The 14,077-nt window shown below is 36.7% G+C and overlaps 1 protein-coding gene across 4 annotated transcripts; it reads left to right on the top strand.

Moving 5' to 3' along the window:
• Positions 1 to 559: 559 nt before the first annotated feature.
• On the top strand, positions 560 to 13,685 carry tdrkh (tudor and KH domain containing). Of its 4 annotated transcripts, XM_067430278.1 has the most exons (16): positions 575 to 715; positions 3,167 to 3,262; positions 3,952 to 4,109; positions 4,229 to 4,320; positions 5,749 to 5,941; positions 6,757 to 6,896; positions 7,009 to 7,312; positions 8,772 to 8,938; positions 9,061 to 9,236; positions 9,387 to 9,451; positions 9,541 to 9,692; positions 10,400 to 10,513; positions 10,593 to 10,647; positions 11,246 to 12,217; positions 12,966 to 13,054; positions 13,157 to 13,685. In XM_067430278.1, exons 2-15 carry the CDS (start codon positions 3,198 to 3,200, stop codon positions 13,019 to 13,021), a joined length of 2,709 nt encoding a protein of 902 aa, XP_067286379.1. In that variant the 5' UTR covers positions 575 to 715; positions 3,167 to 3,197; the 3' UTR covers positions 13,022 to 13,054; positions 13,157 to 13,685. The 4 variants fall into 4 exon arrangements, with proteins under 4 accessions (XP_067286380.1, XP_067286379.1, XP_067286382.1 ...); XM_067430279.1 differs by lacking the exon at positions 3,167 to 3,262 and having other exon boundaries at positions 560 to 715; XM_067430281.1 differs by lacking the exon at positions 11,246 to 12,217 and having other exon boundaries at positions 578 to 715.
• Positions 13,686 to 14,077: the final 392 nt, after the last annotated feature.

Genomic DNA, 14,077 nt, shown 5'->3' with positions numbered 1-14,077 from the left:
AATTCTGCCAACATCTACATTTTTACATAATGCTCAATGTGAAGAGATTGTGGTTAAATAATAGTGCTTTATTACATTTCAGAATGTCTCATAAACTGAAATTGAGAACATAAATGGTATGTTTATGCTTAGCTCTGAATTATTTTAGCAAGACATAACCTAGAGCAGTATATCATTTTTTTTAAATATATTTTTTAAAGTCCTTAGTTGGTTACTAGAACAGCTTGAAAAGACTATTCAATTAAATCTTGACTGAAAAAGTTGGAAATTATTTGAAGATTGCCTATAAACCATGCAGAAACACTTTTTACCATTCAAGTTAGATTTTTGTATTTATTATTTGGTCTATTATTACCACTTAATAAACAAGAAACAATGAAATAATTGATTGGATTGAATAACTTACTATTTAATTATGCCTCAATCAACCTTCAAGGTTGCTGGGAAATGATTGTGCCCACTGTGTGTTACTACAGGCGTCCAATAGAGGGCGTTGCCCCCACTAAAGAAGCCACAACATCAGAGGCGGTGATTGGATGTAGTGGTTGACATGCGGGATGGTGGCCAATCACTGCTGAAAGGTTAACAGTGCGTACTGCGTACTACAGAATGAAGCACGGCAGAGCCGGTGGACTAGCAGCACGCCGACGGGTGTCATAAGATCATTTGAAGGACTCGCTACGAGGATTCCCTCACATTTCCTACATTCTTAGAGGTAAATATGTCGGAATGTATGTTTTTGGTGCTTTATCTGGTTCTGGTGTTTAGTGCATTAGCCGTGCGGTGAATATCCAAACGCCCTGCTGTATGTTGCAAATGCATTATCCAACCAAACAAACCTTTTTCAGACATATGATTTTTAAAAATACTTTTCATTCTATGAAACGGATAGATTATCGTAAAAGGCGAGAAATACACCGCACCCCCGTTTGACATGACATCCATCACGTGCTAACTAGCAGGCGCTGCATTAATAATCACTCACGCAGACTCACGAGCACGAAGCACAACAGGTCCTGTTTGGACGCTTTTGTGTGCAAATAGCTGACAACAATGCAGTGATACAAATTACAGTGATACCCCCCCCCCCCCCACACACACACACAAAAAGACTGTAAATGTAGATGTAACTTATCTTACAGTCTATGTAACTGATGCACGAGAATGCCTTGTTTATTTTTGCACATGCTAAACCCTCTAGTGAGTTTTAGATAGTGAAGTGAATTAGACCGATGTGTAAATAAAGTGTGGTTTGACCTACATCTGTGGGTGACCCTATTGTGACCCCCACCCAAATCTGAGTTTTATATATTTTCTTATAGATAATCTGATTAACTTTTATTTATAGATCCCTATACTTGGTAAAACAAAAGTTGACTTGTCAAAATGTTATATTTATGAATTATAATTAGTGTCTAAAATGTCTTTCTTTAATATGGCACAAAAGTCAGCACTTTTAAAAATAAAATTAATAATTAATGTGAGCATCATTCAGATGTGCATCTTTTCAAATGCACAATATTGCTTTTAAATGCCTAGAAAATAAAACGCATCAAATTAGATTGCATAGTGGTATTTTAGTATTATTTATATACTAATATAATATTTATTATTGTAATAAAAAATGTATCATTCAATTTCAATAAAATTCAATTTTATTTTTAATTTAAGTTGTACATAGAAATCCTGTAATTATGGCATTTTTATTAGCGTTGAAAAATTATTTCTATATATATAAAGCCTTTCTTTTATTTTTACCTGTTTTCATTTGTCATTTTAATACTTCTAATAAATAAATAAAACTATTTGATTTCAGCTTTGTTGTTTTTAACAGTTTTAGTTTTATTTAATGATAACCACACTAGATGGTAGTCTAGTGGTATACCACACTGGTATAATTGTTAAATCTTTGAATTGTATGAAAGTTCAAAATTAATTTATTTTAAATTAATCACTGGATTCTGAAAATGGCTTATTTGAGGGCTTCTCAAACAGCAAGATTTGTACTTAATATTAAAGGGATAGTTCACCCAAAAATTAAAATTAGCCCATGATTTACTCAAGACATCCTAGGTGTGTGTGACATTCTTCTTTCATACGAACACAGAGTTATATAAAAAATGTCCTGGCTCTTCCAAGCTTTATAATGTCAGTGACTGTTGGGCCATTTTTGAAGGCCATAAAAGTGCATCTGTCAGTATTAAAACTATTCCACACGGCTTCAAAATGCTTGCGCTATGTCTGATAAGCGTAACTGGTTTGTAATGTTGCCAGACGTAGCGTAAGCTTTTTGAACTGTGAGAGGCGTGGGAGCTACACTTTTTCCGTATGTTGAATAGAAGGCAATTCACCGGAAGCTAGATAATTTGTTTATAAAGTTTTCAATCTGCATATTTTTCTTACCCAAACACAATGATTCGCTTCAGAAGGCCTTTATTAAACTCTGAGCCGTGTGGAGCAGTTATATGATGGACAGATGCACATTTATGGACTTCAAAAATGACCCAGCAGTCACTGCCATTATAAAGCTTGGAAGAGTCGAGACATTTTTAATATAACTCTGATTTTATTCATCTGAAAAAAGAATGTCATATACAAAGAGGTGTAAAGAGTATGCCTGAAAACCATACTTGAGAAAAAGTACAGATTGCTTACAGCGACAATGTTACAAGTCCATTAAGTCACCAAATCCAATACAACTTGAGTAAAAGTCTTAAAAGATCTGATTTTAACAGTACTTAAGTATTTTACTCATACTAAATATAGGCTCAATGATGTACTAGTGAAAATAACAATTGATTTGTAAGATGAGAAATCAAAGTCAAAGCAGAAACTACAACAAATTTCAAAATTCTATTGCAAAACCACATATTTTTCGTTTTTCTATGACTTTCTAAAAGAGGGAAAAATATAGAAAGGTTGATTTACATTGGTCAGAAGATAGAAGGATGTCATATTTACAATAATTTCCTTAGCATTTGTATTAGAAACAACAGCGTTAAGGTATTTAATGTCAACACATCATCACAGTCCGTGAAAAGGGTCTAATAGGGTACTTTACCCCATCCGAGGAGCTCCTGTCATGCTGTATGGAATCAGGACGAGTCATTCAGCTCAGCTGGTGTTTAATCATATTTCACCCTTTTGCCTGTTCCTTCTGCTGAAGAGAGGCAGAACAGGAGGTTTGAGGGAACAAGATGGACCTGGATGTCCCTAAACCCCGTGTGTTTCTGAACTACAGCCCAACTGCCCTGTTTTCACAGTGAGAATCATTCTGCATGGTGTTGCTCTTGTGTGTGTCTGCGACATCTGCGTGTCGCCCACTGCTTTATGCTTCAGTACTGCGCTGAAGCTCGGCTATATCCTTTAGCCGGTGCAGTCGTTGCAGAAATACCTCATGAAAATGCAAATGATTTGATTAGAGTTTTCATTTGGTTTGGAGATTTGAATTTTTGCCATTACTACAAGATAAGATGGCAAAGTGTGTTGTTGCAGCCTTGTCCGATGCACTGCTTCTGCTGTGTGCTTGAACTTTAAAATCTAATTGAATAAAACAAAGACTGGGTTGTTAAATATGCTGTTTGAAAGATCTGATATGTTCCAGAAAAGTTTTCCGCAGGCTTTAATGTCCAAAAACCCAATTATAAGGGGAATTAAAGTCTCAGTGTTTGACATGTGATCTTTGTTCTCCTTAAGCCAATTTGGTTAGAAAAATTAGGCTAACTAATCTCATAAATGAGTGCTCAAATAGTAACCTTTGAGTTCTGCACATTTTCTTGTTAGATTCAAAGTTTTGTTCTAAGGCAACTAGGAGACCCATCTTTGCCGTTTGTCATCAACAGTTTATTCTTGTTGCATGGCGCTACTGAGAAAGCCCATGTAAAGTAGTACATGGTGCGGACTGAAGTTCAGATCAGTTTATGGACCTTACAGCTTGTTCTGTATCTCTAGGTGGAGTTTACCAGTCGGTCCGACCCAAGTGATGGCCGCGGTGCAAGATGGACCGTGGAAAAGCCTGAGCTCGGGGAAGAAAGTAGCTTTGGCTGCCGGCCTCTCTGTGGGGGCAACAGTGGGCTACCTTGTTTATCGTCACATTCGAAGCAGCGGTGGTAAGTCGTGAACTCTAGCAAGCTCTCTTCATGCTCTTGACTCATTGATGGTCAAAATGATATTGTTGGGAATTTCAACAATGATGGTATAATTTTAATTCCACCGTTTGATTCTGTAGTGCAATGCCAAAGCAAAGAGGAGTCCCGAATATCTGTTCCCCTAAACGTGTACCGATCTATTGCAAGATATCAGAGCGCCTTTCTAGACATAGTGAGTGTTTGTTCTTTCTTTTTTATGTCAATTGTATTTTATCTAATCTTTAAGGTTGGGGCATGTAAGACTTTTTAATGTTTTTAAAAAATATGATCACCAAGGGTGCATTTATTTAAAAAATACAGTAGTATTGTGATATTATTATAGTGTAAAATATGCTGTGTATAGACAAATCCCTCTGATGACAAAGAGGAGTTTTCAGCATCATTACTCTTGTCTTCAGTCACATGATCTTTCAGAAATCTAATATGCTGATTTGATGCTTATTGTTATCAATGTTGAAAACCGTTGTGCTGCCAAATTTCTGTGAAAAAACGTAATATTTTTTTAGGATTCTTTGAACAGAAAGTTAAAAAACAGCATTTGTTTGAAATAGAGCATTATAAATATATATGTAACATTATACATGTATTTAATTTAAATTATTTTTTGTCAGTTTAATGCATACTTGCTAAATAATTATTAATTTGTTGGGAAAAAAACCCAACTTACTGACCCCAAACTTTTTTACTTTTTTTAAATCAAATTTTGAATGCATTATTATTATTATAAAACTTAATATTACATGCATTAAAATATACACTTTTATCCAAGGAAACTTACAAATGAGGAACAAAGTTAATTAATCACAGAGCAAATTGTGAAACCTGATTTTAAAAAATTCTGTATTTCAGAATGTCTAGGAAAAAAATGAAAATTCATTGGTCAAAGGAATAGTTCACCCAAAAATGAAAATTGTCCCATGATTTACCTGCCCTCAAGTCCCTCGCCCTTCCTAGGTGTATATGACATTCTTCTTTAAGATGAATAATATCAGAGCTATATTAAAATGTCCTGGCTCTTCCAAGCTTTATAATGGCAGTGAATGGCTATTTCTGATATGAACTCCACAAAAGTGCATCTATCCATCATATAACTGCTCCACACAGCTCTGGGGGGTTAATAAAGGACTTCGGAAGCAAACGATACATTTGTGTATGAAAAATATCCATATTTAAAACTTTACAAACTGTAATCTCTAACTTCCACTAACTGTCGTATGCTCGTTCACGAGAGAATGGCGTTCCAGCGTAGGACGCTCCGATGAGAATATGCCAGTTCTCGCAAGTTTTGTTTGGCTCTATCCTCAGCGCTTCTGCGTTCGTCACTGGAACTTGCGCTGGAATGTTAAAATATTTTTCTTACACAAAAGCATCAATTCACTCCAAAAGGCCTTTATTTGGACTGCCATTATAAAGCACGGATTAGCCGGTAAATGCTTTAATATAACTCTGTTTGTATTCATCTGCAAGAAGAATGTCATGTAGCTCTAGGATGGCTTGAGGGTGAGTAAATCATGGACTAATTTTAATTTTTGGGTGAACTATTCCTTTAAAATGTGTATGATTTGTTTTATGTGATTCTTTAACTCTCACGTTTGTGTAGGTGAATCAGAAGTCCGGTGCCCAGATAAATGTGCTGCCAAACACTGAAGAGCAGAGCATGGTAAATTTTCTGATCCAAGGCTCACCCGAGCAGATTCTAGTGGCACAGTGTGCGCTGGAGAAACTGGCCACTGACTGTGAGGTCATCACTGATGTTATAGACGTGCCTCAGACGGCATTTGGACGAATTATAGGTTGGTGTACGCTTTAAAGGTGGGGCAAGTGCTATCTGGTAACCGTTGTTGTTATTTAAAATCACCAAAACAACCACGCCCATAGCCTCAAAACGGTCTCGCCCCTATTTTGATAGCTCCGCCACACAAAAGCGTAACCCAGGCAACGACTATGGCAGAATCTGTGTGTTACTAATCCAGGTTGAATATTCAATGAAAAAATCACCCCTTCCATCACAAAAACACAAACCGTTCTCATAAAAAACTCGATAGAACACAAGCACGACAGTCCAGCTGACAAAATATTACAATTATGACCATATTAGAGTTATAGCGATCACAAAAACACAAACCTTTCTCATGAACAACTCGATAGTACACAAGCACAACAGTCCAGCTGACAAAATATTGCAATTATGGCCATATTAGAGTTATAGCGATCACAAAAAAACAAACCGTTCTCATGACAACTTGATAGAACACAAGCACGACAGTCCAGCTGATGACATATTACAATTATGATCGCAAATGGACAAACAAGCGGACATGACACGTGAGCATATTAAGGCAAAAGCCAGCATATATTAGTTCTCGGCTAATGTCCGTCATGTGTGTCGTCTGTTTGGAATAATGATGTGCACTGAGCGCTCTCTTCTCACCATCAATAGTAGACACGCCCCTTAGCTGCTGATTGGCTACAAGTTTGTTATCGGACCCGGCCCGATTTGTAAAACGGATTTGAAATAACACTTACCCTACCTTTAAGTAAAAGTATGCTTTGCATCATTCTGGCAGCATTTAATCTCTTGCGTATTATGAAATATAATTTGCTCCAGGTCGTGGTGGTGAGACCTTAAAGTTCATAAATAGAGTCTCAGGGGCCAGGGTGAACTGCTCCAAAAATCATGGACACAGCTTAGAGGAGAAGGGCAAGATCACAATTAACGGCACACGCAAGGAAGTTCAAAGTGCAAAGGTGAGATTTTAGCCTGTGCATGGTTTAGAAAAACAGCTTCTGTGTGCACGCAGAGCTTTTATGCGCATGTATTGAGTGAGACCTAGTTTTTAGCTATGGTTTTTCCTCACAGGAGATGATCATGGAGAAGGTCGTAGAGAATGAAACCGTACGGAAGCGGATAAGCCAAGCATCTGCACTGCGCCAGAAGAGGAAACCGCCGGAAACTGAGCAATTTAACAAGGCCCAAGGACCAGAGAATGAATTATTAAAGCTTAATGGAAAAGATTTACCTTCCCCAGTGATTGAGCTTAACCGAGAGGATCCTGTTACAGTCAACGGCTTTGCAGACAGCAGTGATACTGCTGAAAACTCCCTTAAATCAGAGGAGGAGATTATCTCTCCAGTATCACTTTTGGAGGTCTCAAAATTTGAAAGTAAGATTAACCAAACACATTTACACAAGGCCAGAGAATCATAGGAATCACAAAAAAACTATTATTTTGTCGTTACAAACCTGTTTGAGAATCTATGGAACAGCTCCATTTGTCTTCCATAGAAGAAAGCAATTTATTATTCACTTGAAGATGAATAAATGACAATTTTAATTTTTGTTGAACCATTACTTTAAGGACATATTTAGAAATTTCCCTAGTAAGGGTTGAATAATGAATCAAAATAAAATGAGAATATTTTAAGGGCTGCAGACATTCTTCTGCCAAAATAAAAGCTTAATGTTTGAAAAAAAAAGAAATCACACACACATTATATTTACAGTATAATTGTAAAATTACTTAATATTTTATATTATTATTATTGTTATATATGTCTTGCTATGACATTATTTATACATTTTTAGGTTTACGTTTTTTTTTGTCATTAAAGGATTAGTTCACATCAAAATGAACATTTCCTCATATTTTACTAATCCCCATCTCATCCAAGATGCCCATGTCTTTCTTCAGTCAAAAAGAAAATGTTTTTTGTTGTTGTTGTTATTGTTGTTGTTTTAAGGGAAAACAACCCAGGGTTTTTCTTCCCTTCATAGACTTCTATTGCAACCTATTTTTGAAGGTCCAAACCAATGCAGTTTCAAAGGAAGGGCTTCAGAGGCTCTGTCTGTGCAATCTCAGATGAGGAATAGGGTCTTATCTATCTGAAGATTGATCATTTTCAAAACAAAAAAATGTATATAATAACCTAAATTGCTCATCTTGCTCTGCTCTGCGCTCGCCAGTGATTGCGCAATAACGTTGAAAACATCACACTAGAGGTAGGCAGAAGTACCACCCCAAGCGAACACCCAAGAAATGATACAAATGCCCTTTACCAAAAAACACTCTTACCATCCAACATCATTGTTTTACCTTTTCTTTTTCTTTTTTGCTACAGAGCGTTTGTATTAGTCTTCTCATGTGCTTTGTAAACAAGGGGTGGTACTTCAGCCCATGTCTCGTGTGACTTTTTTGGCGTGATTGCGAACGCAGAGCAGCACAATATGAAAAATTTAGGTTAAAAAGTGTATATATATATATATATATATATATATATATATATATATATATATATATATATATATATATATATATAGGAATAATAAAGGAAATATAATACAATACAATAGGGTCTTATCTTACGAAACGATCAGTCATAAAGAAAAAATATACATATAAAACTTTTTTTTTTTTTTTTTTTTTTTTTTTAAATGACCGATCGTTTCGTAAGATAAGACCCTATTGTATTGTATTGTATTTCCTTTATTGTCCACCGAGGTGAGAATTTGTCCTTGGCTCACCAACACGTATAAACGAGAAATCGTCCTTAAACTCCTGTAGTGTGAGCCTGCATTTAGACTACAGTAAAAGATCAAATTACTAATTAACCTTTTCTTACCAGTTCCTAGTCCAGACCTGAGCTTCCAGCCCGATGAGCATCTCGAGGTGTATGTGTCTGCCTCTGAGAATCCTCAACACTTTTGGATCCAGATCCTGGGGGTCCGATCTCTACAGCTGGATAAACTGACTGCTGAAATGAGCCTTTTCTACAACAGTGATCCCTCACAAGTTAGTTTGCTTGACCTCACTTGACTTGGGGTCCATGACCATGATAAATTAGTAAATTACGTCTCCTTTATTATTATTATTTACTTTATATTATTAATGAATAATTACTTTTCTTACCCCAGGAGCACAGAGTGGAGACCATTATTGTTGGAGACATAGTAGCTGCTCCATACAGGGACGATGGCACGTGGAATCGAGCTCGAGTGTTAGGAATTCTGGGCTCTGGCCTGGTGGATTTGTATTATGTGGATTTTGGGGACAATGGGGAGCTCCCACGGGAACAGTTACGAAGCATGAGGTAAATAAGAGAATCAGCTGTTATGCATATATGCTGCTTTGGCTCTTGATTTTTTTAAATTATATATAAATCTTGATAACTTTCCCATTTCTAAATAAGCACAGAGTGATATGTACGCATACTTATGGCATATTATTGTATGGTGTTTAGAAGTGACTTCCTGAGCCTGCCCTTCCAAGCCATTGAGTGCAGCCTAGCAGGAGTTCGTCCTGCAGGTAAAGAGTGATGTTTAGCTGTTTATCAGTGAAATATAAGTTTCATCAACAGAACAGTCAAAATGTTATCTTTCTTTCTTTTATTTCAGGAGAGGTTTGGACTGAGGCTGCCCTGGATGACTTTGAACGCCTGACATACTGTGCTGAATGGAAACCTTTACTGGCCAAACTGTACAGCTATTCACATTCTGAGATCTCGTCCTGGCCCAGTGTGAAACTCTATGACAACAGCCAGGGAAAGGTTAGAGGTCAACGTTACAACTCACTTTTACTGAATCTGAATTTGGGACTCCAAATTCCCCAGATCTCAATCCAATTGAGCATCTGTGGGATATGCTGAACAAACCAGTCCGATCTATCTCACAATTTACAGGACTTAAAGGATCTGCTGCTAACATCTTGGTTTCGGATACATAAGCACACCTTCAGGGTTCTAGTGGAGTCCATGCCTCAATGGGTCAGGGCTGTTTTGGCAGCAAAAGGGGGACCAAGGTCATAATGGCTGATCAGTGTATATACTACATAATCATTTTTTCGTATATTATAGTTTTTGTATTTTATATTACATGTTTTTATTCATTTGAATTGGCTTTTTTTTTTTCATTTTAAAATTTAGTATTTTTTTTCTTTCTTTTTTTTTACAATTTAAATAAAATATATTTTTTATTAATTTTAGTTTTAATTAACAATAGCTCTGTACTGAAAGCAGCTTAATCTTAAACTTAATCCACACATTAATGTGCTCTTTAGTAGAATTGCTACCATCTAGCAATGCCGTAGCACCCCCTTATTATCTTACTGTCTGGCAGCCATCCAAATCACCCTTACAAATACTGATGATGTGCTGGCGAGATTTTTATGGACAGGCACCACTCATATTATCTTCTGAAATTGTGATTAGTTTTTGTTTTTTAAATCCTCTGATGTGGTTTATCTACTTTGTCTCAGGCTGTGGATCTCGGTAAGGAGTTAATTAGTCTCGGTCATGCCGTAAGCTGCGAGGAAGAAGGGATTGGGCTGAGGGGAGACTGGGATGATTCCAGATCGCTGCAGAAGATGTTGGTAAGATATATGGGTTGTGCTATACAATGTATTGCAGGTAGAAACCGCAATAAGAGAATCTCTGTTTGGATTTTCACAGGACGACATGACTGGAGCGACCTCCGAATTCAGTATGTCCTGTATCAGTTTGTCAGGTATGTTTTCTTTCAGCTTTGTGGAGAGAAATGGAATAATACTTCAACTTGCATGTGCAGCTTGAGCTTAATTTTGAATGCAATGTATAACCTTTTAAACTTTTCTTTAAATTCTGGATGCATAAGTATGTTCTTGTATTCCTCAACATACACAAAAGTTTGGGGGCAGTAGTAATGTTTGTTTGTTTTTTTAAGTAAAAAAAAAGGTGGTCATTAATACAGTTATAATTGGCTATAAACATGCATCAAGGTTTCCACAAAAATATTGATATTTTGTAAGAATGATTTCCTACAAAGACAGAGGATTTCAATGATTTCTGAATGATCATGTGACACTGAAGACTGGAAAAAAATCAGCTTTGCCATCACAGGAATAAATTGCAATTCTAAATATCTTAATTAGAAAGCTATTCATTTAAATTGTTATAATATTTCACAATAGTGTTTTTACTCTATTTTTTGATCAGATAAATACAGCCTTGGTGAGCATACAAGCTTTCTTTTCTTTTTTTTAATTCTTACTGACCTCAAACTTTAAAAAAGTTGTGCATTTCAGCTCAGCGGTGTTTAACAATTTCTTGGGCTGGCGTGTGTGAAGGTTCAGCATGTCCATGGGCCAGCAAGCAGATGGAATGGTCTTCATGTCTCACACGCTCTTTGGAGGTGGAGCGAGCTGATGTGGATCAGAGCCCATGTTTTGCACTCATGTCTTCCTCTTCACTGATCCATTCCACTCCATCCCAGAACCTGAGTGAGCTAGTCAGCCAAATCCTTGAGTCGTCTTCCTCCGCGCTAGACCCTCCAATCCAGTCTAACAACTTAACCCCAGTGTCACCATTACATGCGCTCTCAGTTCAGGAAATCTCATCCACATCTCCTTCCTGTGTGGAGGCTGTGACGTCAGCGCTGGATTCCTTTACTCTAAGTGATGACGTTTTCCTTGGCACAAATTATTACGGCAAGAAGATGACATCTACTGCATCAGAAGATACTGGCTCATTATGTACAGTGGACAGTTACAGTGAAAATACAGAGAGCAGTAACAGCAGTGATGGCATCAGAGGAGTGTGGTATTACCTTACTTCCTCTAGGGACTCTTCTGAGGCGTCTCTCAGCACCACCATGCCTCAGTCGTCCACTGAATCCTCTTTGTATTTGACGGAATCGTGCGACGAGACCACAGCTTCCTCTGTCTTTGTGATTGAACTGAGTTCAGATTCATCCAGGAGTGTTGACAACGCTGATGTGGGACTCAGTCCAGCTAATCCGTCTCATCCACACCCGACTCCAAAGATTATCACTCTGAGTGACAGTAGCAGCTGTGAAAGTGGTTTAATTAGCACTTCCGAAGAGCCCAAACACAAGTCATTTACAGAAGGTAATTTAGATGAACCAAACCTGCTAAAAAGTCATGTGAAATGCCAGACGCCAAGCTTGAATGAGGAAACAGCACATAATGAAGCTGAAAGTGTAGCTGGAGGAAGAGAAAGTAAATGTGACTTCCTGGAACCAAAGAACATGGATTTCAAAAGTGAACAGGGCAACAGTGGTGAAGATGATTCAACAAAAGGTGTAACTTTTATACATAACGTAACGACACTCTGGAGCACACTGGATCTCTATGGGATGTGTCTGGTTTTCAATAATATGCTTTAATACACCTTACTACCCTGAATATACCCCACATGTGATCTACAGCACAACTGTCTGAGGCTTTATTTACACTGCACATGGGTTTGGGCTTCAATGGGAAAGGAGCATACTCTTTTGATTAGTGGTGCTTGTTAAGGTGAAATTTTTTCAAAACCTATACCTCAAAATTATTTAAGTGGCTGTAAGCAAGGACATCTGTAATAATTATGCCTCAAGACTGTGGAAACTTTTAACATTTGAAAACAGGCAAGGTTTTTTTTGTTTTTTTTTTATCTCTGTAATTTTATTTCTATAACCCCCCCCCCCCCCCCCAAATGGCTTATTGTTATTAGTGTTTTTGTTTGTTTTTCATTTTAGTATTTTTATATTATTTTATAATTGGCTTTTATTTTTATAATTTAATGTAACATGATACTTTTTCGTTTGCTCGCAAAATGTTTGCATTCCCTCGCTGAGCTTTTGCAGTACCCTAAGAAACTTTGCGTTTGCTCATAAAAAAACAACTCAAAGGTTTGCCCTTTACAGGTCAAACTGTCTTTGAAAATGATTTTAGCACCTTTAAATTTCATAGTTGTATATTTCTGTTTTGTGTCCTTTCTCTGGTTTATATTATAGATTTGTCCAGTTTAATAATATCTTCTTTTTTATCCCCGTTCATCTTTCAGAAGTTGCCTCAATTTCTGGAAGTGTGGATGACACTATTGATGAAGAATTCAACTGACTAAAGACCAAAGAAATGTATGCCTTGATATTGGTGAGCAAAAATCTCATATTTAGTATGGATGTATAATATTCCATTTAAGACAAGCTGATTGTTAATGCTGTCACTCTGCCTGTATCCTCCTCTCCTCCCCAGAGACCAGTCGTTATCCTCATTTAGCATTCAGCACATGCTTCCCTTCTCTGAGAAAGAGCCTTACTTGACTTGCCACCTGCTCAGACTGCCTGTATTTACTGAATAAGTTCTCTCATATAAGGAATGGTTTTCACAGTTTGTATCTTGTTAACTTTTCGGGACATCTTGAAGACATTGTGTTCATTGTGTTCATCTAATTTGCATATAAAAATGTTACATACTTTTTTTGGTCTGAAGAACAGATCGTAGACAGTTGAAGAGCAGAGCTCAGGGAACTCGTGATCGAGTCAGTTAGAAACCTCAGTATTGTTGCATTGAAGCGCCAAGGTTCCTTTTGGTTTGTTTCTCAGTGATAAGATGGTTCAGGTTTTGTTGAGAAAGAGGTTTTTTTTTTTTTTTGTACTGTTTTTCATTTTCTGTCAATTTATTTATGTTGAGAATTGAGTTTTACTACATTAAATGCTATGGTGTGTTTATATAATATATATGTGTGTGTATACAATTAAATAAAGTCTATTATTATACCCCATATTATTTTGAATAGATCATTTGTGCAAGTTGAGTGAACATGGTCAATCTATTGTTTTTGGATTATTGTAGTGCAATAAAATGCTCGAGGGGAATTGGTTCTGATGCAATGGATGCACACGGTTTATTGGGTAATTGTAGAGTAATACAAAAGATGTTATAAAATATGTAAGGTCATGGAAATGGATAATATCTTTTCCATTTAAAGACATTATAGATGAAGCAATGCAATTGTGAGAAACAGCATAATGTAATAAAATATTTAACAGAACCCATTAATCTTAAATTAACAGAACCTATAAATATTAAGGCAGTCAACTTCATATACAAGATTACTGATTGTAATACTTTGAAGTACTGAATTTTCTGCATGTCAAGTTTAAAATCTTTGTA

Source organism: Pseudorasbora parva, chromosome 21 (genome assembly GCF_024679245.1).
Source record: "Pseudorasbora parva isolate DD20220531a chromosome 21, ASM2467924v1, whole genome shotgun sequence".
Taxonomy (NCBI): Eukaryota; Metazoa; Chordata; class Actinopteri; order Cypriniformes; family Gobionidae; genus Pseudorasbora; species Pseudorasbora parva.
Note: the sequence above shows the minus strand (reverse complement) of the source record. Positions and strands in the feature narration are given on the sequence as shown.